This window comes from Prunus dulcis, chromosome 3, assembly GCF_902201215.1.
Source record: "Prunus dulcis chromosome 3, ALMONDv2, whole genome shotgun sequence".
Lineage (NCBI taxonomy): Eukaryota > Viridiplantae > Streptophyta > Magnoliopsida > Rosales > Rosaceae > Prunus > Prunus dulcis.
In genome coordinates, this window is record NC_047652.1 from 12,907,198 (window position 1) to 12,932,451 (window position 25,254).

At 35.3% G+C, this 25,254-nt stretch overlaps 2 protein-coding genes, 2 long non-coding RNA genes and 1 other non-coding gene across 7 annotated transcripts; 2 read left to right on the plus strand and 3 right to left on the minus strand.

Annotated features, from left to right (window-relative positions):
* Positions 1 to 12,158: 12,158 nt before the first annotated feature.
* On the minus strand, positions 12,159 to 12,821 carry LOC117621779 (zinc finger protein 6-like). The gene has a single exon (XM_034352328.1). The coding sequence runs from the start codon at positions 12,819 to 12,821 to the stop codon at positions 12,159 to 12,161; it is 663 nt and encodes a 220-aa protein (XP_034208219.1).
* A 1,770-nt stretch (positions 12,822 to 14,591) lies between these two features.
* On the minus strand, positions 14,592 to 16,090 carry LOC117622714. Its single transcript, XR_004585021.1, has 2 exons — positions 15,823 to 16,090; positions 14,592 to 15,764 (listed from the first exon to the last, which is right to left on the minus strand). It is a non-coding gene; the product is annotated as an uncharacterized LOC117622714 (long non-coding RNA).
* A 440-nt stretch (positions 16,091 to 16,530) lies between these two features.
* Positions 16,531 to 17,485, plus strand: LOC117622716 (thaumatin-like protein 1). The gene is made up of 2 exons (XM_034353479.1): positions 16,531 to 16,685; positions 16,806 to 17,485. The coding sequence occupies exons 1-2, from the start codon at positions 16,619 to 16,621 to the stop codon at positions 17,483 to 17,485; spliced, it is 747 nt and encodes a 248-aa protein (XP_034209370.1). The 5' UTR covers positions 16,531 to 16,618.
* A 199-nt stretch (positions 17,486 to 17,684) lies between these two features.
* LOC117622717 lies at positions 17,685 to 19,318 on the plus strand. Of its 3 annotated transcripts, XR_004585023.1 has the most exons (4): positions 17,685 to 17,797; positions 17,963 to 18,161; positions 19,027 to 19,120; positions 19,218 to 19,262. It is a non-coding gene; the product is annotated as an uncharacterized LOC117622717 (long non-coding RNA). The 3 variants fall into 3 exon arrangements; XR_004585022.1 differs by having other exon boundaries at positions 17,963 to 19,120; positions 19,218 to 19,318; XR_004585024.1 differs by lacking the exon at positions 19,027 to 19,120 and having other exon boundaries at positions 19,218 to 19,232.
* Positions 19,319 to 21,925: 2,607 nt separating this feature from the next.
* On the minus strand, positions 21,926 to 22,032 carry LOC117623682. Its single transcript, XR_004585208.1, has one exon. It is a non-coding gene; the product is annotated as a small nucleolar RNA R71 (small nucleolar RNA).
* Between the last annotated feature and the right edge of the window lie 3,222 nt (positions 22,033 to 25,254).

Here is a 25,254-nt window from a genome sequence, read left to right on the forward strand (position 1 = left end):
ATGAAGATAATGATACTTCATAACTAGTAAGTTGCAAATGTTTACCATTTTTGCTTTTAATTCATGATAAATTGTAAATGTAGTAAGAGCAGCAACTAGCTAGAGAATATGAAATTCTAAAGCGATGTGGAGACTTCATTGACTATGGAGTCCTAGAGGTTTGGTCTAGTCTTGTTATTTCCTTTCGAATAGTTAAAATTCTAAAGCGGTGTGGACACTACATTGACTATGGGACAGCTCATTTTAGCATTCTTGAGTGAAAGGTGGTTATGTTCTGGTTGTGACACTAATTTTAGCAAGCTTTTCAGCCTGATCATTTCTTTTCTTTGCTCAGAGGATGATAACTTATTATTTGTGTGACAAGTTTTATGAACTTCTGTAAGTAAGTATTTCAGATTTACAAGTTACAACACGCTATTTTATGTTGTTGTTTAAAATGTGATTATGATTGATCCCGAAGAGGGCCAATGCCTTGATTTTCAGAAATTAAGTAATTAATCAAAATACTTAATGACTGGCATTGGGCCTTGTTTAGGTTGCGTGCATCTTATAAAGGAGCTGCTAGAATGCGGGGTAAGTTATGTGGGTTACCTGTGTGGGGTATCTAATAGTCATCCAATTAAATTGGACGGTTAGTTTTCAAAACAGGGTGCATTGTTAGAATCGGGTTGAAATTACTCATTAGATGCGTTAGAATTCGATTTCATTTCAAAAGGTTTCCCTCTCTCTGGAAAACTTAGAACCTCACTCCTCTATATTCCAACCTAACAAAAACCCACAATTACAAAGATCCAAAAACTTAGACTCGCTCCATTCTCATCAGCCCTTCATTGTGTTCCTTGATTGTGGTGGAGATGGAGTCTCCACCACCAAAGAGTCTTCGTTTTCAAAACAGTGTGCATTGTTAGAACCGAATTGAAATTACTCGTTGAATGCATTAGAACCCGATTTCATTTCAAAATGTTTCCCTCTCTCTGGAAAACTCAGAACCTCAATCATCTCTCTTCCAATCTAATGCAAACCCACAATTACAAAGATCCAAAAACCCTAGACTCGCTCCATCCTCATCAGCCCTTCACTATTTTCCTTGATTGTGGTGGACACCAAAGAGTCTTCGTTTTCAAAATAGGGTGCATTGTTAGAACTGAGTTGACAATACTCGTTGGATGCGTTAGAACCCGACTTCAGATCAAGATGTTTCCTTCTCTCTGAAAAACTCAAAACCTCACTTCTCTCTCTTCCAACCTAACGCAAACCCACAATTATAAAGATCCAAAACCTCTACACTTGCTCCATTCTCATCAGCCATTCACTGTGTTCCTCGATTGCGGTGGAGATGGAGTCTCCACCACCATAGAGTCTTCACTAATGTCCACCATAGTCTCTTAAGCTGATTGACTTTGGGAGGTAAGTTCACTCTTGTTGGATTGATTTTTTTGGGTTTGGTTTGTTTTTTGCGGTGGTGGGAAGTTCTTCATTTTTGCCATCAATAATGCGTAATTTCTATACAAATATTTAATCTATTTAGTTGTTTGTTTTCAGTACGGGTGGGAAATACTGAAATTTAACGTCTTGAGTAAAAGATTCTAAAGTTAGGCTTAATGACATTAATGGTAAGCATTTGGAGAGGATATTGGGTGAAGTTTGTAGTTGCTAGTTCGAATTGCATTTGTGTTCTTAGTTGAACATGTTGGTTCTAACTTTTTTAAAAAAAAGATTATTTCACAAGAGATGATGTAACTATTATTAAATTTTGCTTGTGTTTTGTGTAATCGGAATCTAATAAGTTAGGCTTTGCGTCTTTTCTGTCAATTTGGCCAATGTTTGTGTAATTGGAATGCACTGATATGCACTATTGTTTGCAATGCAGTAATATTTGATTAATGAACTAATGTTTGCTATGCAATAATATAGAAGCAATTCAATAATATATGTGGGTAAAATGTTTGGGGGCTCAGAGAGAGTGATGACTGTGTAATAGCTAATGGGGCGGTTTACATACCTGAAGTAAGAAATGAGGATACACCAACAGTTGTGATGGAGTTCAACTCGCTTGACATCGTGTATGATTTCTACAATAGATATGCATTCTTGGCTGGCTTTGGTGTTCGACATCATTTCAGCTTTAGGGGAAAAAGCAAAAAAGAGATTCTGAGGAAAGAATTTGTATGTTGCAAACAAGGTGCATAAAGGAAAGATAAAACTCGGTTGAGAAAAAGACAGCGGGGATAAGTAGACGTGATTGTAAGGCTAAGGTTGCGTTTGTGAAGACAAATGAGGCAAGAAGTATATCATCTCTCTTGTTGTAGAGGGACATAATTCTACGATGACACCCTAAAAAAGAGTGCATTTTTTGAGATCACCCTACAAAAGTACTCACAAAATAATTCAGTTCAATTAATATCCCCACTCATAAGAAGGTAAGTATTTTCAAGGTGCAATATAGAGGAATGGGTAAAATCGATTTTACTAAAAAAGATATTTACAATCTTGAATATAGTGTAAGTGGGAAGTTGAGGAACCATGATGTTGAACTAGTGATTGAGTATTTTATGGTTGAACAAAAAGAAAAATGAGTCTTTTTATTTCAAGATTGAGGGAGATGCCAATGACAGGTTTAGTCGATGTTTTTGGGCAGATGCAACCTCTAGAAGGTCGTACGAGTTTTATGGAGATGTTGTTATGTTCGATATCACATTCAACACGAATCGATGCGGCTTGACATTTGCGCTAATGTTGGGAGTTAATAACCATGGTCAGACAATTGTCATAGCATGCGCATTTTTGAGCAAGGAAACGATCGAGTCGTTTATCTAGATGTTTGAGGAGTTTAAGAAAGCCATGCTAGGTGGTGAACCTAAAATGATTGTTACATATCAAGATACGTCTATGGCCAGAGCGATTTCAATAGCCTTCCCCACTACATTTCATCGACTTTGAATATGGTGTTTATGTGCTTGTGTTTGGTGTTTATGTAGGACATCACTGTCGAACAATGACGAATCAACTCCAATAGATCTTAGTGATCCATTATTCAACGAATTTGTCAGGATGCATGAACCTACCGAATGATTTATACGAAGCCCAGTTGTTATGAAAGCTAATGATCAAGTCTATCTCATTGGAAATTTCAGGCGCTTCCCCAAAAATGTGCCCTGTGATCAAATAGAAATCATGACGAGTGAATTGAGCAATGTCCCACCCTATTAAGAAACTCAGTCCATCCAAGTCTTTCACACCCTACTCGGCAACTCGACGCAAGACAAGCTCATGCACAATCTGCCCACTAAACTGAATCTTATTTATATTTACAAGATGGCCAAAGCATGATTTTTTGAATTGCCCAAATTGCAACTATGCATGAATTTGAGTGTGAGCAGTTATTCACCCATGACGCATATGTCTCTGATTCTAGCTATACTAGCTGCATGTTGGATCTCATTTCCTAAAATACAAGATGAAATAATATGAGCACATATACTACCAGGTATTTGCACAATCATATTAGTATTTGCACTTAGTACCAGGTATTTTACATATACCCAAGCAAAAAATAAAATGCGAGTGAACCACAAACACGAAATGCCAAATCCAATGCCATTGATTGTAAAAATAGGGAAAAACCGTTACTCTAATACTAAACTGAAATTCCACTATTACTCACCAAATGCTGGTTCTACTTGAACAATCGCGGTTTTGCTCTAAAAATGGAACCTACCACTTCCGAAATGGAAGAATTGCAGCTTTGCTCTAAGGAATACGGCTTCGCTCCTTCCACACCTTCGCTCCTTCCACGTCTTCGCCCCTTCCACAGCTTCGACCCTCCCACGGCTTTTCGACCCTTCCATGACTTCGACCCTTCTACACCTTCGCCCCTTCCACTCAAAATAACTAATTTTTCAGGGTTTAGAGAATGGAGTTGCCTTCAACCATCGTTAAGCCTTATTCCGAACTAGTTTAGCTATGGGTTTTTGTGTTGAAACTTCAACCTTTGAGTGTCCAACATTTTCAAACTTTGCTGGGTATTAGGTTCGGGTTTGGGTTCTTCACCTACCCGGTTGTAAAATTTGATCTCAATTGTCCATAACCCTTTAATTGATTTGATGGCTGCAAAGTGAACCTCGCAAAACTTACCCCGCATTATAGCCTTGTGGCTTGAGAATCGCCTTCGATGAATATATTAATTATATCTAATTGTTTTGCCCATAAGTCCATTTTTAAAACCCAAAGTTTTTGCTTCCAATAGAGTTTATTCATAGAATCATAAAATGAACAATCTTTTTTCTTTTTTTTTTTGTCAGATAAAATCAACAGTCTTAGTGCGGCCATTTGAGATTTTCGCATCTTAACAAATTGAAATTTTCTCTTTGGCTTATATTAGTCTTCCAAGACCTATTGATTTACCAAAAGTCATAAAGAAAATGCTTAACAATATAAATGGTAGAAATCACATTAGGTTGCTTTGAAAATTAATGGCCCGTTTGGTATTCTACTTGGATCCATTTTTTCAAACTCATAAAACAGTTTTTGAGTCCAAAGCCCATAATTCGTGTTTGGTAAAGTCCAACTCAAAACAACTTTAAAAAGGCCCAAATTTAAAAACAAAACAAGTGATTCTAGGGTTTCTGATTTTCTGATTTTGATTTCATTTATTTTAGATAGTAAAAATAGTTTGGAATTTTATACTTAGATCTTAAAATCAATATTTAAAAACTCATTTTTCTAATTAAAAAAATATTTTTTTGGAGTAATTTTTTTTAATATGATAGTAAATGGACCCTAAATTATTTTGTTGTACCCAAATTTGTCGACATATAGTCAAAACTTTTTCACGTAAAAAGGAGGCAATAAGTTCCTTGAATTGATCACCCAGTCCATAAAATATGTCTTGTGGTCCCTTATTCATTGAATGCTGAGTTTCCTCATATCCAAACATTCATTTTGTATTTTATTTCAGTTCATGTTTTTTTTTATTTTCATTTATCTATATAAATATCATATATAAAGTAAAAGCTAGAGAGGAATAGTAAAACATTCAAAATGCAAAATATTACTCTTAGTTCATGAATTTATTAAGCATTGAAACTTTTCATTAAATAAGCATAATATAGTGAATAATATTTTTTTCTATTAAAAAATAACATTTTATTATATTAAAAAATAACATTTTATTAAGCATTGAATTTCTATTAACACCGTTAAATTTGCCAATCAAAGAAATACAAAATGATAGAAAGAAAAAAGAACCAACCATTGCTGGAATATGTTGTTTTTAAGTTAGTATATCCAAGAGATAAGTGAAAATTTGACCCTTTTTTTAGGTGTTTTCGGTGTACTGATCAAATTATACAGGGGCATTTAGAAACTCTATTATAAAAAATAAAATAAAAAAGGTGAAATAATCTTTGGTTCATGTGTTTTGCCTCGATTTCAATTTTGATAATTATCTTCTTTTTTTTTGTTTTTTGTTTTTTGTTTTTTATTGTTGTCGAAATTAGAAAGGGGAATTTGAATGTGAGAAAGTTGCAGACTGAGAGAGCTTGGAAGTTGCTTATGTTTTCTTTTGCACACAGCAAGAGCTTCAAACTAAAATCTTGGGATTTATCCCATTTCAGCAGAACAGTGCCCAAAGACAATTCTATATATAAGTTATATCTCTTCATGCTGTCAACATATCCGCTTTAGCAATTTTATTTTTTTTGAGTTGGGTTGTTTACTTGGGCCATAATATAAATGGGCTTGATAGCTCACACTAAAAACTAAAAAGAATTTTCTATTTTCTATTATAAAAATAAAATAAAAAGGTGAAATAATTTTTGGTTCATGTGTTTTGCCTTGATTTCAATTTTCATCACTCTCCTTTTATTGTTTTTTTAATTATTTTGCCAAAGTTAGGAAGGGGAATGAGGTTTTCTCACACACACTGTCAATATGTCATGGGGGTTCGAACCCTTTTACTAGGCTAGACCTCATTGGTAACTTTTTGTTTTTCTGTACTTAAATGTGTTCAAGGGATTTTATTTTGGGTCCTTTTATTTTAGCTCAATAAAAACTTTAATAATATAGAATAATGATAAATATATATATATATATATATATATATATATAATTTTCTAGTTTAACTATAGAATTTCAGGCATGTCAAAAATTAATGGAGTAGTAGTCATCCTAAGGAAAGGGAGCCTAATTTTGTTGAAGTAGTTTGATATGAACCTGAGAATTGCCTTCAATGAAGATATTAGTTATTTCTAATTGTTTTGCCCATAAGTCCATTTTTTAAACTCAAAACTTTTGCTTCCAATAGAGTTTATTCATAGGAGCATAAAATGAACAATCTTTTTTTTTTTTAATCAGATAAAATCAACAATCTTAGTATGGCCATTTGATTCTCTAATAATAAACCCAGCAGCCACTATCCCATCTTAACGAATTGAAATTTTCGCTTTGGCTTATATTAGTCTTCCAAGACCTATTGATTTACCAAAAGTCAAAAAGAAAATGCTTAACAATATAAATGGTAGAAATTGCATTAGGTCTTTGAAAATTAAGGGCCAAAACAATTTTTGAGTCGAAAGTCCATAATTGGCATTGGATAAAGTCCAACTCAAAAATAACTTTAAAAAGGCCCAATTTTAAAGACAAAAAAAGTGAAATTTTACAGTTTTTTCTCGTCTCGTATCTCTCTCTCTCTCTCTCTTCTTTTCTTTTGTTAACTTCAATTTGGGAATTTAGAGTTTCTGATTTTCTGATTTTAATTCAATTATTTTAGATCTTAAAAATAGTATTTAAAAACTCATGTTTTTTATAAAAACAAATGAATGATATTTTTGAGTTTTTTTATTATTTTATAATAGGATACCAAATGGGCCTAAATTATTTTGTTGTACCCAAATTTGCAGATATATAGTAAAAAAAATTTCACCTAAAAAGGAGGCAAGGAGTTCCTTGAATTGATCACCCAGTCCATAAAATGTGTCTTGTTGTCCTTTATTCATTGAATTCTGAGTTTCCTCATATCCAAACATTCATTTTGTATTTTATTTCAGTTCATGGTTTTTTTTATATCGTTTAAGAAGGGCTTTCCAATATAGGTCCCTACAATTTCTATTTTCTAGACATATACCCATCATTCTATAAATCTATGTGTAAAATTCAATTTCAAACTTAAATGATCAGTAGGATATAAGAGGTCATAGTATTCTTATGTTTTTACATCATTGCCATCATACTTCATATTTTATTTATAATTTATTCCAAGCAATTCATTAACTGCCATAGTTGTAATTAAAACTCCCTATTAATAGCATATCAATCACCCCATTTCTTTTGAGTTTGACAATATCAATCACCCCATTATACGAGGTAAATTGTTTTACTAGTTATACATTATTAGAGAAAAAAATAGGTACGTTATTTAGAGATAAAATAGGTTCATTTTAAAAAAACAATAAATAAATTATCAAATTATTTTTCAACATAATTAGAATGTACACTATTATTCACAAAACAATAATAAAATAGATTATTAGTCGTATAATTCATAAAAGGAAAACAACATAATTTTTTTATTAAATAAACCAAAACGTTAATCACCTATAGATTACTAATATATACAATAAATCAGATTTTAAGTCATATTAGGTAACTTGCTTAGTTGGATCCTAGTCATCGGGTATTATTTGAAAAAATTGGGTATTTTAAATAGAAAAATAAAGGGAAGGGTTGTAGGTGATTTTAAATAAATTTTATGGGTCTTAGCTCAATTTACTAATCTATTTTATAATATATAAAGCAAAAGATAAAGAAGAATAGTAAACATTCAAAATGCCAAATATTTCCCTTAGTTCATGAATTTTTAAACATTGAAACTTTTCATTAAATAAGCATAATATAATAAATAACAATTTTTTCATATTAAAAAAATTTAAAATAAAAACATAGAGTCCTATTTTCATGGGATACAATATATATATATATATATATTTGGATTCTCTTTTTTAATTCTTAAATTAAAAAAACAAAAATAAAAAATCAATTGGCACAAGGTAGTATATAGAAAACAAACTAACAAAATATATACATACATGAACATAAAATAAGTTTCAAAATAAATGCACAGTGCCCAAAGAAGCTCCTAATATAATTATGTCTCTACACATCATCAACAAATCCGTTGTAGACTCACGAATGGATAATTGTAAACCGGGTTCGAATTCTGGCATCTGAATTCCTTTTTTTGTTTTGTTTTGTTTTTTTTGTTTTTTGTGTTGGGTTGTTTACTTGGGCCTTAATATAATAAATGGGCTTGATAGCTCACACTAAAAACTAAAAAGAATTCTGAATTTTCTATTAACACCCAAAAGAATTCTGAATTTCTATTACCACCCTAAAATTTACCAATCAAAGAAATACAAAATGACATAAATGAAAAAGAACTTTCCATTGCAGGAATAAGCTCAAAGTACAACCTACAAAGAATTTTGAATTTACCCATAAATTTGCCAATCAAAGAAATACAAAATGACAGAAAGAAAAAAGAACCGGCCATTACCAGAATATGTTCTTTTTAAGTTAGTATATCCAAGAGAAAAGTGAAAATTTGACATTCTTTTAAGTGTTTTCGGTGTACTAATAAAATAATACGGGGGCATTTAGAAACTCTATGATAAAAAATAAAATAAAAAAGGTGAAATGATCTTTGGTTCATGTGTTTTGCCTCAATTTTAATTTTGATAATTATATATATTGTAAAAATTAAGAAGGGGAATGAGGTTTTCTCACCACACTGTCAAGGTGCTATGGAGCTAAAAACTAAAACCACTAATCTATAAGTCCATATTCTTTTCCACTATGGTTGTCGACATCTTTTTGTTTTTCCCAATTTGATCATTTAACTCTTCTTTATTATCGAAGTTTTTATTAAGCTAAAAAAAGGACCTAAAATAAAAATCCCTTGAAAGCATTTTAGTCTATAATTATCTTTTATTTTTATTTTTTACAAAATTCTAGTTTAACTATAAAATTTCAAGCATGTCAAAAATGCTGCAACAAATAACTAGTAGTCACTCCAAGGAGAGGGGGCCTTTTGTTGAAGTAGTTTGATAAGAAACTGAGAATCACCTTTAATGGATATATTAGTTATGTCTAACTGTTTTGCCCATAAGTCCATTTTTAAGACCCAAAGCTTTTGATTCAAATATAGAGTTTATTCATAGAGGCATAGAGTCAACAATCATAGAGTCCGTTTGATAACCATTTCAATTTTGGTTTATAGTTTACATTTTTTGTGGTCGAGTATAGAGGAAAATGAGAGTGATAACACTACTAAAATACTGGGCTAAAAGCACGAATTTATTTGTGCTCTTTGTTTCAAACAACACGAATAATCGTGCTCTATGAAGATGACCACGTTGCAACCACTTTATATTGGTCGGTCTCCTATATAGGAGTTTTCATTGATTAGAGCACAAATGTGTTGCTTCGTGGCAAATATTTAGAGCATGAATCAAGCATTTGTGCTTCTATTTTGACAAGTGACTGAAGTGTTAGATATACTGATTTGACAGGTGTAAGCTGAGCACAGTTTCAAAATCATGCACGAAAGAGATGTATTATATATATATATATATGCATATACAGTCCCCTTCCATTGAGGACACTCTTTAGAGTACATTACGAATTGTATTTCAACAATCCAAACTGTCTATTTTTCACTTGATAAAAGTGTACTGACAACTAGTGGTGGCAATTTCGGGCACGATCCGTTACATGACTCAAAACCCACACGAGAATTTAGCGGGTTCAACTCGTACGATTAAAATTCGGGTCATTTTTGGGTCAACTCACCATGACCCATAAACAGGTGGGTTTTGGGTCAACCCGCCAACCTGCTAAAATACCTATGTAACCCACCAACCCGCTAAAATACCTGTGTAACTCACCAACCTACTAACTCGTTTATTTGTTTAGTCTTCATTTTTCTAATTTTTTTTACTGTCTTTTAATTGCTACCACTTAGCGGGTCAACCCGACACGACTCGAAACTCGCACGAGAACTTAACGGGTCAACCTCTGCATGACACGTTTATTAAACGGGTCAGGTTTGTGTTGAGCATTTCTGACACATATATAATCTTGACATGACACAACACGAACCCGACACGACCCATTGCCAGCCCTACTAACAATGAAGTGACAAGTATGGGAATTGGGCACAAAAGTTGTGCCTAAATTCACTTAAGCACAATTATTTCCTTCTTCTATTCAAGTTGGACAAGAAACTATTGTGCCTTTTCTGCATACGACACAAATATTATATATATATATATAGTGTGTGTGTGTGTGTGTGTGTGTGTGTGTGTCAATGTGATTCAAAAGGGCACAACCCTCTTTTTTGTGGCCTTTAGATCGTGCTTTTGCCCCATTTTTTTTGTAGTGGAGAGAGAGAGAGGAGGAGGAGGATGGTAAGGAGGAGTAACAAAGTGAAAACAATTTCAAATAGATTTCAGTTTTTAGTTTTAGTTTTTACTTTTGTTACTCCTCCCTTACATGCTCCCCTCTCATTCTCACTTCCATTGCAAAAAAAAAAATGAAAATTAAAACTAAAATTGAAATGGTTATCAAATGGGCCCTTAATTTGGCCATTTGAGTCTCTAATGATAAAACCAGAGTCAACTGTCCCATCTTAACAAACGGAAATTTTCGCTTCATCTTAGATTGTCTTCCAAGACCTATTGATTTGCCAAGAGTCATTAAAAAAAATGCTTGACAATATAAATGGTAGATTCCTTGCTAGTGCGAAGAGCTTGTAAGTTAAGTGGTTAAGAGTATTACCCTTGCACTCGAGGTCCAAGGTTCGATTCCCCTCTCCCCTAATCTCGCTTGTACTTAAATAAATAAAAACCAGTTTATATGTAATCTCAACACCTTTTCCAGTTTATAAATGTGTTGGAGCACACAATTTGTAAGCAAGTCGAGAAGAATATCAGTGCATCAAACGCAAGTAACATATCCTTCAGTTTATTTGAGCACACAACTTGTCTTTCTTTTGAATTTTTATTTATTAATTTATATAATTTGTCAAGCTGCGGTAGGCAAAAATGGTGGTCCAAAGTCGTGTCGTGTTATTGATCAACATAGGATTTGAAAGGCATACTAACGGAAGTGGTTTTGTAAAAGCTGAAACTAATAGGTCAAACACTTGAAGAAGTCTAATAGATTGAGACATTGAATAAAAACTTGAGCCTTAATAACCTGACTCCCAATCAAAACTCCCAATCAAAACCACTATGCTCCGAGTGGGCAATTAGCGCAAATTAATTCTTTTTTTAATTCTTGATGGATTTGGGACTTCGCAATTTATCTAGTGCAAATAAGAGGCAAATGATTGAATTGAATTATAAACATTCTCAGAGAAGAATAACTAGACTAACCTAGTTGCAGGCATACAACTGAGTCCAAATCACTACTTCAAAAATAATAGTAAAAAATCTTGTTCTAGAACATGGAAATAAATCGAATGAAGCAATAAAAACTTGATTTGGGAAGAAGAGTTGTCAATTCGAATTGACTGGTTGTAGTAGACAAACAAACATTTCTGTTGTGATTGATAGTCAATTGGAAATCATACCAATGCGCGCATGTGATAGAACAATCTTCAAAGAACAAGGATGAAATCTCTCAGGAGTGGTGGTGAACTTGAAATCTCTATATTAAAATATGTTAGGAATAATAAGTTAGATCTAAATGTGATCCATTTGATATCAGTTACTTTACCATAGTTGTGGTTGAGCTTCTTTTTAAGTTTGTTTCTATAGCAGCTAGCTTCTTCTTTAACATGAGTAGAATCCAACTTGCGGTTAAGATTACTTAAGATGCAAGAAAGTGTTCCACATTGGAAGATCGAAACTTCGCAATAGTGCTTAAAACATATCTTGGACTCCTCCATCTATATTGTCAATTAATTTTACGTTGGATGCTAATATTCTAATAATTAACCCGGCTCAGATTCCTATTTGATTTGATCATGAATTTTTATTTTTTCATGGATCATGAAATTTAGAAAACAATTGAAAAAGCCAAAAAAGAAAAAGAAAAAGAAAAAGAAAAAGAGGAACTTTACAATCCCAAAGCAAGCTGGTCCTAGAATGAAGCCCAAATCATTGCGAAGCAGGCCCAAGGCTGAGATGCAAATTCAATCCCAAACCTTTATCAAGCTTAATCCGACCGTCATCTTCCGCACAACCGCTTAAACCCTGCAAAAAACTAGCATGATTTCCAACCCCTTCTTGAGACGGAGCCCTCATCATCAAACATTCCCCTATTCCGGCCTTGCGGTAGACATGCCTCCCTAATGGAGAGGGGCCAGTCCCGGAGAGATATGCGTCGCGGTCCGATATGTTTACAGGTGCATGTGCCATGTAAAGACATGAAGGGGATTGTGGGGGGGCCGCTGCCGGAACCATCATAGAAGCGAAGAGCTGTGACTGTGAAATGAATGCCGATATGATCGGGTTTTGGATGTGTGAAGTAACCAAGTTTCGGCTGCTAGCATGCATTTGTGCACGCTTTAGGATTTGCCTTTCTTTCTTGTGAGCATTCTGGTGGCCTCCCAAGGCCTGAGAATTGCTAAACTCACGGCAGCAGTACAGACACTCATATTTACGTTGGTCGGATTCTTGTGACGCAGATGAAGATTTGGTTATATTTGAGTTGTAGTGATCTTCTGATATGTTGAAACCAAAGAGCTTAAGAGGTGTGGAAGCGGAAGTTATTGTGGAAATTGTATTTTGCTTTGTATCATAATCAATAATATCAGCCATCAAAGGTTGGTTTTGGATATGAGATGAGATGAGAGAGATTAGGAGGATATACAAATGGAATTAATGGGTGACCTTATAATTAGTGGCAATAACTTGCATGTGTGAGCTATTTAAAAGCTGTGGATTGATGAAGTACAAGGGAGGGTAATGACTTGAGAGTCAAAAGAAGTAGAGCAACAAAGGAAAGAGAGAGGTAGTAGTTGTGAAAATTCCCATGACAAAGATAGAGTTAGAAGCAACAACATGGAGCAAGAAAACCAGGCCTTTAGATTATACTTGAATCATTTTCTTGTGGTGGTGGTTTTTATTTTTTGGGTACAATTCTCAAATGCAAATTTACTAGCATGTAGATGATTTAGGTGCTAACTGAGGCATTTGTTCTTGGTACACTTCAAATCTAGCAGAGTCTTTTAGTTTGCCTACAATTGACCATGACCACACGGGTCGAAGCTGAGGGGTGGTTCAGAATAATTGCACCTAACTTGGCTTATTTACATGAAGAAAAAAAAAAAAAAAAAACTTTTTTATCTGAAGCTGAGGAGGGTCCAGACGTGAGACCATGAGGTATATTTGGAAATCATTTGAAGCTTTTCTTTCTTAGAATCTTGCAATCATTTCAAGCACGATTTGGGAAACAGCATACATTAAATCAAAATGTGGCTGTACTATTATACTTACATCCAGTCTGGTAACACAAATCCTTTTGTTTGAAGTGTGTGTAGTCAAAATTAAAAACTTGGCACACAAAGAGACATTATAGGCAGTGGCGGAGTCAGAATTTCACATTAGAGGGGGCCTTTCATAAACCTTGTATTCTCTTCAAAATTATCATGAATTTCATATTTTAAATTGGTTAAATACTAATATCATCATCTACACTATTAAAGACTTAAATTTTGATAATTTATATTCCAAAAGAGAAAAGAAATAGAAAAAAAGAGTTCATAAAGTGCAATATTAAGGTACCCAACTCATACATTAAAAAAAATGAGGAAAATAAAAAATTCACAAAGCTTTAAACAAAAGAGGAAGAGAAAGAAATGTTAGAACTTTAGGAGTTTTTAGTGCAAATATCATAAACTAACCTAGAAGATTTAAGTGAGATGAGTAAAAGAGAGACTAATAAATTTTATGATTAATTTATAGACAAAAAGAACCTAATATATATTTTATTTTAAAGTAAATATTCTAAAACTAATATAATATATCATATATAATATACAAATAAAAAATGTAAAATTGGAGTGGGGCCTTGGGACCACACTGGTCCCATGCTGGCTCCGCCCTTGATTATAGGGACAGCAAAAAGACACTGTATCGGGCACGGACTATTATAGAATAAAAGTTGTGAAAAATGGCTATTTTAGCCCAAACCCACTTATAAGGAGAGGGGCCATATGTAACATATTGACAATACAAATAAATTTAGTGAAAAAGTGATGAACATGAATAACTTATCTTGATGATGAAACTAAACATAATAAGTATATGAACAATCATTCAGAATCAAAACTTGTAAAATAATAATAATAATAATAACCGGTTGTCTTTAATTTCCTATTTTCTTAAAAATACTTGTAAAAAAAAAAAAAGATTTGATTGGCTGTTTCTTTTAATTTTTATTAAATATGTTGATGGGATCCAAGAGTAACTTTGCCATTTTGTTAAGGAATTAGCCTTTTAGTTGGAGGGGAAACGTAAATCCTTCATTCTCTTTATTGTGATGGGGCACAAGCATTATTTTAATATATATATATATATTATCCTAAGTTGTCCAATGCAAAGCCCAATATATATAGTATTTCAAAATTTTTGAAGGGCCAAAGCCCGTGCAGGCCTAAGCCCCAGGGAGGTTTCTGTCCAATCGCGACAGTACTTTTTTTTTTTCTTTCCCAAGGAGATGTTCAAAAGATGTGGTGAATAAAAACCAAACGACTGCATGCACAAAGTACAATCAGATTCCTTGGGAAAAAAAAAAGTACTATCGCCATTGGATAAAGAAAAACTGACTTCTCTTTGATTTTTTAATTTCTGAATTTCCTCTGCTGCTAGGGCCACCACTTGAAGACCCACCTTCAATTCTAACTCCACCATTCCCAGCAGCTTTGATCTGCTGCTGCTTAAAAGTGATCAGAAGTGCTTGGGTTCTGTAAAATGGGGGTGTCCTTTGGTAACTATTGGCAGTAGCTGGTTTGGACTCCCCTACTGTTAAGCCTGTACTTCTGGAAAACACACAGACTAAATATTTCCCATCAGCACCACATCATCATCAAGTCTAGCATATTACTCATATAATTAGCCCTTAAATTAGGTGTGACTATTTTTATATAAGGGTAATGTATTTTAACCAATTTTTCAATCTTTTTTATTTTATTTCGTTGAATTCGCTCATCCTGATTTAGGAATATTCTTTATTTTTAGATCTGGGCATGACAGTAAGTTTGGGGGCATATGATCCATCCAGTTAACATCATGACCAAAGAAAACTGCATATATGTCATTAGAAAAGATAAGAAGTGTGACATATTCTTGGTTCAAAAATATCCATCCCAAACAAGGAAAATTGTAAAACTAAACTTATAAGAAATTATACCTCAATTCGGGTCGGCATGAGTGGATATGTCCAAACAAATTTTAATCCAAACTGATAGTAAGAACCAAGCTCAGACAATGTACAGTGAAGCTGAGCACACTACAGCACAAACTCAAGTCACCAATTCTAGAAGCACAGCTAATACGTCCAAAAGATCTTGTGAAAAAGGATGATGAGCTCCTAAATTCTCTCAGATTGTTACACCTCACCATGATCATAACAGAATTGTATTCTAGAATAACCTATTCAGATTGTATAAATGTGTACAGTATTGATTCCTTCATTTAATGAGAAGTAGAAAAAATTACCTCTTTCATTCATTTATTCATGGTATCCAGAGCCACCCTTGCCTAACCATATTAACATATGGGCAAAATAAAAGAAATGAGATCACCAAAACAAATATACCTCTGGTAGTCATCGATGCGAGGTTTTCGAACCCTAGATTCTACTCTAGAAAGAACACCGTCATGATCCTCTTCATCTTGGGCTTTAGAAGCCTCAGAAATCCTCACTATTCGTTCTGTGGGATTAAGCTGATCTAGCCAAAACCCTAATGAATGATTTGATGATGAGATGACCAAGTACCCCTTCAGTTCTCTTATAGATGTGGTGTGGACGAGGGTTCCAGAATAGTGGTTTGGCGATTCAATATGAGTGGATGTGATGAAGCTGACAATAAAGGTTACTTGAGATGTATCCAAAGAAAAAAATGAAGGGAAATACGACTTTTCCTTCCTTGTTTTACTTTTCTCTCCTCCACGGCAGCCTGGTAGCCCATCAATCACGCTATGAACATGGTTACGTGGATGTTTCTCAAAATCACACTGTTTTTAATCAACGTTTTAATTTGATAAGGTTGGCATTTCTCCAATTCTCTCCCTCCTAGTCTTGGCGTAGTTCATGTAGAGATTTGAAATTTCTTGGGTTTCATTATCTAAATTAATATTCAAAGTACCAGCTATTACAAATAAACCTCTGAATTATAGCGTTAATGACACATGTTGTCTAGTATTGATGACCTATCATTTGGTTGTAATCCAAATCTCAGTTTTTGTTTTTTTATTTTTGCCGAAGTTAGGCACGCTACAAGCCCTATATAAAGCACCCCCTGGCACCCAAGTTTATCATCATCCTCCTCACCAAATTACAAGTTAATTAAGTTTATCAGCAAGAGCAACAGCAAGCCAATTAAGACATTTCCATGACGATGATGAAGAGCCAAGCAGCTCTCCTTGGCCTCACCACCTTGGCCATCCTCTTCTTCTCAGGTATAATATTATACAAACGTTGTTAGGTGATCAGATATCGATCAAAAGTTTATTTTTAGAGTTGTCTCTGTAATCTTTATTCTTACGATGATCATGGTTTTATGTACGTTGAATATGCAGGTGCACATGCAGCTAAAATCACTTTCACAAACAAATGTTCCTACACTGTCTGGCCAGGAACCCTAACCGGTGACCAAAAACCTCAATTATCACTCACCGGGTTCGAGTTAGCAACCGGAATTAGCCGCTCTGTGGACGCTCCGTCCCCATGGTCCGGTCGCTTCTTTGGCCGAACCAGGTGCTCCACGGACGCATCAGGAAAGTTCACTTGTGCCACCGCAGATTGTGGTTCTGGCCAAGTCTCATGCAACGGTAACGGCGCAGCTCCGCCCGCTACATTAGTAGAAATCACTATTGCTTCGAACGGGGGTCAAGACTTCTACGACGTTAGTCTTGTTGACGGCTTCAACTTGCCCATGTCCGTGGCTCCACAAGGCGGCACCGGCGAGTGTAAGGCCTCAACTTGCCCTGCCGATATTAACAAAGTGTGCCCGGCTCCGTTACAAGTGAAGGGATCTGATGGAAGCGTAATTGCGTGCAAGAGCGCTTGCTTAGCATTCAACCAGCCAAAATACTGTTGCACTCCACCTAACGACAAGCCGGAGACATGCCCTCCCACTGATTACTCTAAGCTCTTCAAGACCCAGTGCCCTCAAGCTTATAGCTATGCTTATGATGACAAGAGCAGCACCTTCACATGCAGTGGTGGACCTGACTACCTCATCACATTCTGCCCATAAGCATATGATATGATGTTATACATATAGGGCATGTTTGGTATGACTCACTAAATGGGACTGTGCTATATTAGACCTGAAGCCCATGTTTGGTTAGCAAGAGGACTAACGTAAATGGGATAGTAGAGCCCAACAGTAAAAAAAACGCCTCACTCGTTCTCCTTATACAGTGAAGCTCAAAATGAGTTCGCAAAATAAGCCTTTGCTATATTGAACACGCCTCTCTCCAGTTCACTTCTTCTCTGCGACTCCGTCTTTGTAACTCCACCTCTCCTGCGTTCAACATCGACTCATCTTCTTCGAATCTTGACGCAGGTAAGTTTTTTCTGGTCTTTCCCTTTGGATACCTCTCTTATTCCTTCTTCCATCTCTTTGATTTTTGCAAATCTCCTCAACAATTTTGACTGTGCTATGAGAATCTCTCCTTCCTTTTCTCTGTTATTTTCTTCTTCTCTTCTCTAATTTTCGTAGAATATGTAGGGACATATATATACATGATGTTAATTGGCCCCTCAGTGTCACCGGTTCTCTAATCGGTGTCTCTGATAGTGTGGGTGATGGTGGGCTCATTATCGCATAACACATACAAGTTGTGGGGCATTGGCAATGGGCATTGGAATGTGTGGGTGTTGGTTTCATTTCTGTTGGGAGGAAGGAAGAAGCAAACTCAGCAGAGCAGGTAATCGATTTGTTTCATTGTGGTTCTGTGTGGTTTATGTCTTGTTTAAATTTCAAAATCAGAAGCCATTCATTTTAGTTTAATTGCAATTTGCTTTAATTTCGTGTATTTCATGTGGGTCTTTGAATTGAGCCATCTTCTTCTGGGCATTGCATTGAAGCAGAGAAGTAGGTCTAGGGATTAGGGATTAATTAATCACTCAACTCTTTGAACAAGGCTTTAAGGCTTTGATGATTTGACATCTATGTCACCATGTTGGTGTGCTCTAGAGAGGCTATAGGCGACATCCTAGTTTAATTCGAATCAGGAAATCAAACATAACAACTAATATTCTAGAAAGTCGAGAGGCTTGACATGATTAATTACGTTTCTGTGCAAGATCAGTCCTTCGGACTTTAGGATGATCAGTTACCTCTCATTGTCATACTACCCAATGATGGCCAAAATTACCTTAAATCACATGTGGAGGCTGCCCACATTGCACCTTGGTTGAAGGAATACATGGTGCATTCTGTGTCATTCTTGTGAAGATGCTTCGTCATCAAATTGCAGAAAATAATTTGATTCACGGTTGATTTTTTTAACATATAAATTTTACCAGAAACAAACTTTCATTGAAGGAAAAAGAAAAGAGTACAGAAACAGGAAACAAGGTGTCTTCCTGCCCATAAGACCTGACTAGAAATCTTTATGAAGTTTAAAACATTGCCAAAAAAAAAAAAAAAAACATTCAAAACAGTACAGACTCTGAGACACTACAGCTTTCCAACATATTCATGGTTGGATCTGAATAAATTTTTTGAATGCTTATTCTTGTGTCTTTAATACAAGATTATTTTTGACTTCGTTTTTGGTCCTTTTTTAGGATGGAAATTTAAGGACATTGATAATTCAGAACCATTCCCGAAACTAATAGTGAACCAGTAAAAGTAGTCGTTGCTGATAACCTCCCGATATAGGTTTCAACTCTGTAAAAACTTTTGTGTCTTTATCAACACCTCATTCATTGATGATATCTATCTTTTTTCTTTTTTTTTTATTTTTTTTTTATTACAGGTTTTGCTTGCTTTTGCACATTCTGATATAGTCAGGTATTTTATTTCCAATTTGTTCTTACGAAACAAATCAGAGGTGGTGATCTTGGGGATCTTAGCTAGGACTTGAACAGTATCACACTAACAAAGATATCTGATAAGGTCATAATTTCACACATTTGCATGCCTTCTTTGCTTAGTAAGTTTGTTTAGCTTCTCTTTATTTTTGAGTCTCTTACCTATGTTTGTGTGTTTTGTAGGTTAAGACAGCAAGTTGATGACATTTGATACAATTGATGCATGTTAAGGACTGAGTGGCACAAGAGGAATATGAGCTTAAAGACAAAGCTCATTTAAGCCACACTCCTTGTCAGTCCAGTTTCGTAGGTCATCTTGCAGGCCTCATTTCAGCAATTTACACAGGTTGGATGAGGAGACATCCTTGATAGAAGTTGTTCCAATGGGTGTCTATTATAACATATCCAAATTTTAGCCCAATTGGATAAATCTGGAGCCCTCAACACGTCAAAGACTGAACCAAGTTCACAGAAAAGTCATAGTTGGCTGCCATCACATTTAATGTGGCTACAACCCTAGAGCCATGTGTTACACATAAAAGCAGCCACACATGGGAGACAAATCATATTGGGAAGTCAGAAAGATGAACAAAAGTCAAGCTTTCCATAAAGAAACCATACCAAGGCACATGGGCAGCTGGAACAGCTGGAAAGTATGGCAGCTGGAACAGCTGGAAAGTATGGCAGCTGGAACAGCTGGCTAGTTGAGGGCAGCTAAGAAAGGTGGGCTTCAGCAGCCAAAGGGGAGGACGAAATTTCACTCTATAAAAGAGAAGGGTCAGACACACACATTCACATCATCAATTACTCTCATACACACATTCAGATTCACCACAAAGAGAGAAGAGAGCTTGGGGCTGTCAAGGGAGCTTGGAGTTGTCCTGGGAACTTCCTTGCTGCCATCATCTAGTTCTTCTCCTCTCTTTATCCTATCTATGTATTTCTTATTTTCTGTATTCATAGTTATGTCTAGCTAATCCATTTAGTTAGGGCTTAGGATGAAGCCCTAGTCATGAATATTCAATGTTATGGATGATTTTATAGTTAATTGATTTCCTTGCTTTTATTATCAAGTTGTTAATCTCAAGTTTATTATGTGCTTGATGTATGTTTTCTTGGAGTAGCTAACTAGGATTTTATGCATCTAGCACAGGTTGGGAAGGGGTTTAGATTCACCAATTCTACTCTCCTTTCACAAGCAACATATGAATGGCCTAAGAATCATTCAAGGGGTTAATAACCATAGGTTGACTAGGACAGATACCATGTTCTAGGACTTGTGTGATTATCATATTCTCAAAGAGCTTAATGACTCTTGTATGCTTTATTCTAAGTAGATACCATGCTTAGGTTGCATATTAGAGATCACGTGTTGTGTAGATACCATGCATAATCACATGCCTTAGGAGAATCATGCATCCTGCACCTAGATACCATAGGCTTGTATGCGATAATCTATTGTTGATAAAGCTTGAGTCAATTTCTATGCATTCATAACTTGGATAGGAAAACTAGTGGTGGATTCCAATGCTCTAACACCTCTCAATCATTGTTTCACAACTTGTTGATTGCTGCCAATGTTTACTTTCGAGCACTTTCATTTCACTTTCTTCTTTTCATTTCAACAACAAAACCCCCCATTTCGAGTGCGTGTGTGGTGCTAGGATTCTGTCCTAGACCTTGAGTAATTAACAAGAGGCATTGTTGAATTCGACCTTGCCTTTAGCTAGTTAGTCAGTTTCTTTGTTTTATGTTTTTCTAGCATTCTAAGTAATTTAACTTGGAACCAAGTTACCATTCTCCGTGGGATCGACCTCGTATTTACATAAGCTATACTATAAATGGTTCGTGCACTTTCGAGAATTAAAGTTGCTGTTTTTAATAACTCATTTTAGTTGTTAAGAATTGGCTCAACAAGTTTTTGGCGCCGTTGCCGGGGAGTCGGTAACGATGGTGCTGTAGTTAGATTACTTTGATTGTTTTGTTTTTGTTTGTTTCATTTGTTTCTTTTCGTTGGTTTTTCTTTTAGTATTCAGTTTTAGTATTTAGTTTTTATCTCCATTGAAAGCACTGGATTGACTTCCTTGGTGTGTGCATGTCCGAATCTGACCAGGAGCAAAGTTCTCCTGAGCCACTCTCACCAAGAACCGCTGCTGTACATGCTGGTTTGAGGAGAAATTATAGCTCTTCAAGCGGTGAATCTAAAAGTTACGAATCTGAAGGTTCAAGCAACATGGCAGAGATTCCGAACAACAACAATGATGAAGGAGGTGGTGCGCTTGTTGTCCAACCAAGAAAACCCCTGCGTGAGTTTTCCATTCCCAAAGTCACCGATCAACCTTCATGCATTGTCTATCCTCAACTCACAGTTGACAGGTTTGAGCTTAAAAGTGGTATGATTCATCTTCTTCCAACTTATTATGGTAATACCACTGAGGATCCTTATATGCATATTAAGCAATTCTTTGAAATATGTGCTACGATCAAAATTCAAAACCTTGATGATGAGCAAATTAAGATGAGGCTATTCCCATTCAGTTTAAAAGATAAAGCTAAGTCTTGGTTATACTCTTTGCCTAATGCTTCAATTCATACTTGGGAAGAGCTTTCTAATAAGTTTTTGCAGAAATTCTTTCCGGCTCAAAAGACTAACAAGATTAGAAAGGAAATTCTTGGTTTCACACAAAAGGAAGGAGAAGCTTTTCATGAATGTTGGGGGAGGTACAAGGAGATGATAAGTTCTTGCCCACACCACAACATAGAGAGTTGGATGCAAATGCAATCTTTCTATGAAGGTTTGCTAGATTCCGAAAGGATGATGGTAGATGCAACAAGTGGAGAAGGACTGATGAACAAAACAGCAGATGAGGCTTTTACTCTCTTTGAATCATTGAGTGCTAACTCTCAACAATGGAGCCACAATAAAGGAAGAGGAGCTCCTATGAAAGCTGTGGTCTCTGAGGTAAGTACAAATAATGAGATTGCTGCAAAACTTGATGTTATGTGTTCTTTGCTTCAACAGGCAGTGACTGGCCCTCTAGGAAACAAAGTGGAAGTTCAAGACCAATCTTTTGCAGAGCACATGCTAGAACAAGCAAATGCCCTTCAAGCAAGGAATCCTCAAAATGATCCTTATTCAAACACATACAATCCGGGATGGAGAAATCATCCTAATTTCAGGTGGAACAACAATCCAAATGTGCAACAATCTCAAGGACCTCCCCCAGGATTCCAAACACAACAAAGGCAATTCCAGCAAGCTCCCCAACAAGTGCAAGAGCAAGAGCAAAGGGGTGATCAAATGGGAGAATTGCAAGACATGTTCAAGAAGTTCATGGGGCANAAATGGTTATCAGCACAGGAGTTTAGATACAGATTGTAATTTTCTGTCATGGCTGGTAAGGAATAAGCATGGCCATTTACGAAACTATAATATGAACAACACTGAAAAACACAAGTATGGCCATTTCAAACAGACTACAAATAACTTCATATTCCAACAATGAATCAACAGCACCTGAAGGTAGATCATCTAATTAATGTTAGAAGGATAATAGTTTCTAAAGTTCTTTATTAAAAACAATAGACAACCACCAGAGAGTGTTTTGGTGAATTAGAGACAAATTTTGTTTTGGAAAAGATGATTACTTCTCAATGCTTGACGGCTGCATATTGCTAAAATATGAATATGGTTGAATACTTTAAGTTGTATTTTTCTCCAGAAAGGGATATATAAGAGTTTACAAAGGTGCTTTACAAAGAAATAGATACAGTAAATCACCATGGCATACAAGGTGAATTATAGACAAAAATGTTTTTGGAGAAGATGATTATTTCTCAATGCTTGAGGGCTGCATATGACCCCCTCCGTGAAGAGGGTGAACATGAAAAAGCTTTTTTTTTGGGGCTCCTGGTGTGTTTAGGTAATAAATAATTGATATTAAAGAGGGAGGAGAGAGAAATATAAAATTAACGAGTGTTTGTTAAAAAAAAGAAAAAAACTAAACTTGATTTGTCAGATTTAATCTCATTCATCGATAACAAGCTAAATATCTATTTAAACTCTAACAAAAATGGCGTTTTTCTAATAAACATCATCATGGTTTGTTAGAAGAATTTTCAAAGAACACATGGTCATGCTTGTGGCATCTTACCTATTCTAGTCATAATTATAAGAAAGTTTACTTTCCGCAATGTTGCAATGAGGAAAACAAATACAGGTGTTTAATTTCATGGGCCTGTTTTTCTAGGCAAGTCTTATTTTTGGGCTTGTCCAATTTATGGGGCCTATTTCTTGTCATGAGAATTTTTCTTCGGTGGGAGTTATTTTTGGAGCTTAGACCCCCTTTTGCCATGATAAAGAGTAAGGACAAGTAATGGTGATTACTATTCATGTGAATAGTATGTCCATCAATATTTATGTTGCTTTTCCACCCAATACCATAGAAATCCAAGAGCAATTACTATTTACATAGGATTTATTTTATTTATATGTTCGAGATTAATAAAAAAATAAATTAATAGGTATGTATAAGAAAAAAATATTATGTATTTTTTGGTAATTTTTTTAAAAAATTCAATTTTTTTGAAATTATTTTATTCGTTGACATGCCCTCAGGCAACAGCTTGGTCTGTTCTTGCCTTCGGGTCTACCCAATTTTGGTGGAGCCCACCATTTGCCTGTGCTGGATTTGATTGCTGGAGTGGGTTTCTTTGGCTTGGGGGGCCTTTTACTCTAGCCTCTAAAGAGCGCCAAGGAACTCTAGTTTTCCACTATGAGACTAATTTCAACTCAAACATAGCTTGCAATGCCTGCTTAGCCAACAATTTCTAAGTTTTAATTTGCAAATGCTCATTTCATATGGTTTTGGAGGCCTTCCTATTCTTGCGTTGTGTATGAACCAAAAGACGGATTTCTCAATTTTTTTCACCCCTTCATTACATTTCAAGCCAAACCAACATATAGAGTTGAAATAGCAGATGTCTTCTTGTGTTTGTCTCTCCATCGCTTTTGCAGGTCCGTTTTTCAAACTATTCTCACACACAGCAGCATCCCTCCCAAATACCCTTTCTGTTGAATTTTAATTTTCTTAATTACTTTCCAAACAATAGATAAAATTACAATAACCCCCTCGACAAACAAATTAAACTCTTTCGATCGTAGACAAGATGTGTACAAAGTGATTTGCCATTCACACACATGAATATATCGTCTTTTCTTTCAAATGGGTGGTGTGTTTCATGTGAGCAACGACAAATATTATATTGTCTAGCACTAGCTGGATTAGAGGGGAACCTGGAGAAGTAAATAACAGAAGGATGTTATGAAATGTCGCATCTTGATGAGCAATCTTTTCACCACATATTATGTTTCAACATCATGTTTTAAAGATCCTTTTCTGATTTTACTTCGCTACTAACTGAACAAAATATTTGGACTATGCTATGCACTATGATAAAGAATTTCAGTCTTGGTTCGTATTTAAATCAATGTGTTGCTACCATATATATCTTTCTTTTCAATAGTTGTCTCAGACATCCTAAAAATTGCAACAAGAACTAGGAGAAGACTCTTGGATATAGCAAAGATAGATACATATAGAAAACCACATGAGATACATATAGACTCTTGGATATAAATATTTATTAATTTAAACCTATGTATATAATATTTTCGGGCTGGGTTCGGAAGACGGGGACGCTATTACCATTCCTGGTCCGAACCCACTAAGGAATATTTTTTCAAGAATTTCCTTACTCATACCCGATATTTTTAATTGCAAAAAACCCTTAAATAGGTCTATTGTTACACATGCAAAAAATAAATAAAACGTGTGTACGGGATTTACAGAGTAAGGATGAATTTGACGAAGTGAAGTGGAAAGAGATTGTTGAGAAAAGTGGGTTAAGTGGAAATGAGTGGCTAGAGTAGAGAATCCTTATATGATGAGTTTCGTTCAAAATGGGGGCCGTTCCTGGCCT

Excerpts from the sequence above, each read along its gene's own strand:
- LOC117621779 (XM_034352328.1), bottom strand. The coding sequence starts at position 12,821 with ATGGCTGATATTATTGATTATGATACAAAGCAAAATACAATTTCCACA.
- LOC117622716 (XM_034353479.1), top strand. The coding sequence starts at position 16,619 with ATGACGATGATGAAGAGCCAAGCAGCTCTCCTTGGCCTCACCACCTTG. Across the intron at positions 16,686-16,805 it reads GGCCATCCTCTTCTTCTCAG|GTGCACATGCAGCTAAAATC; the intron begins GTATAATATTAT and ends TTGAATATGCAG.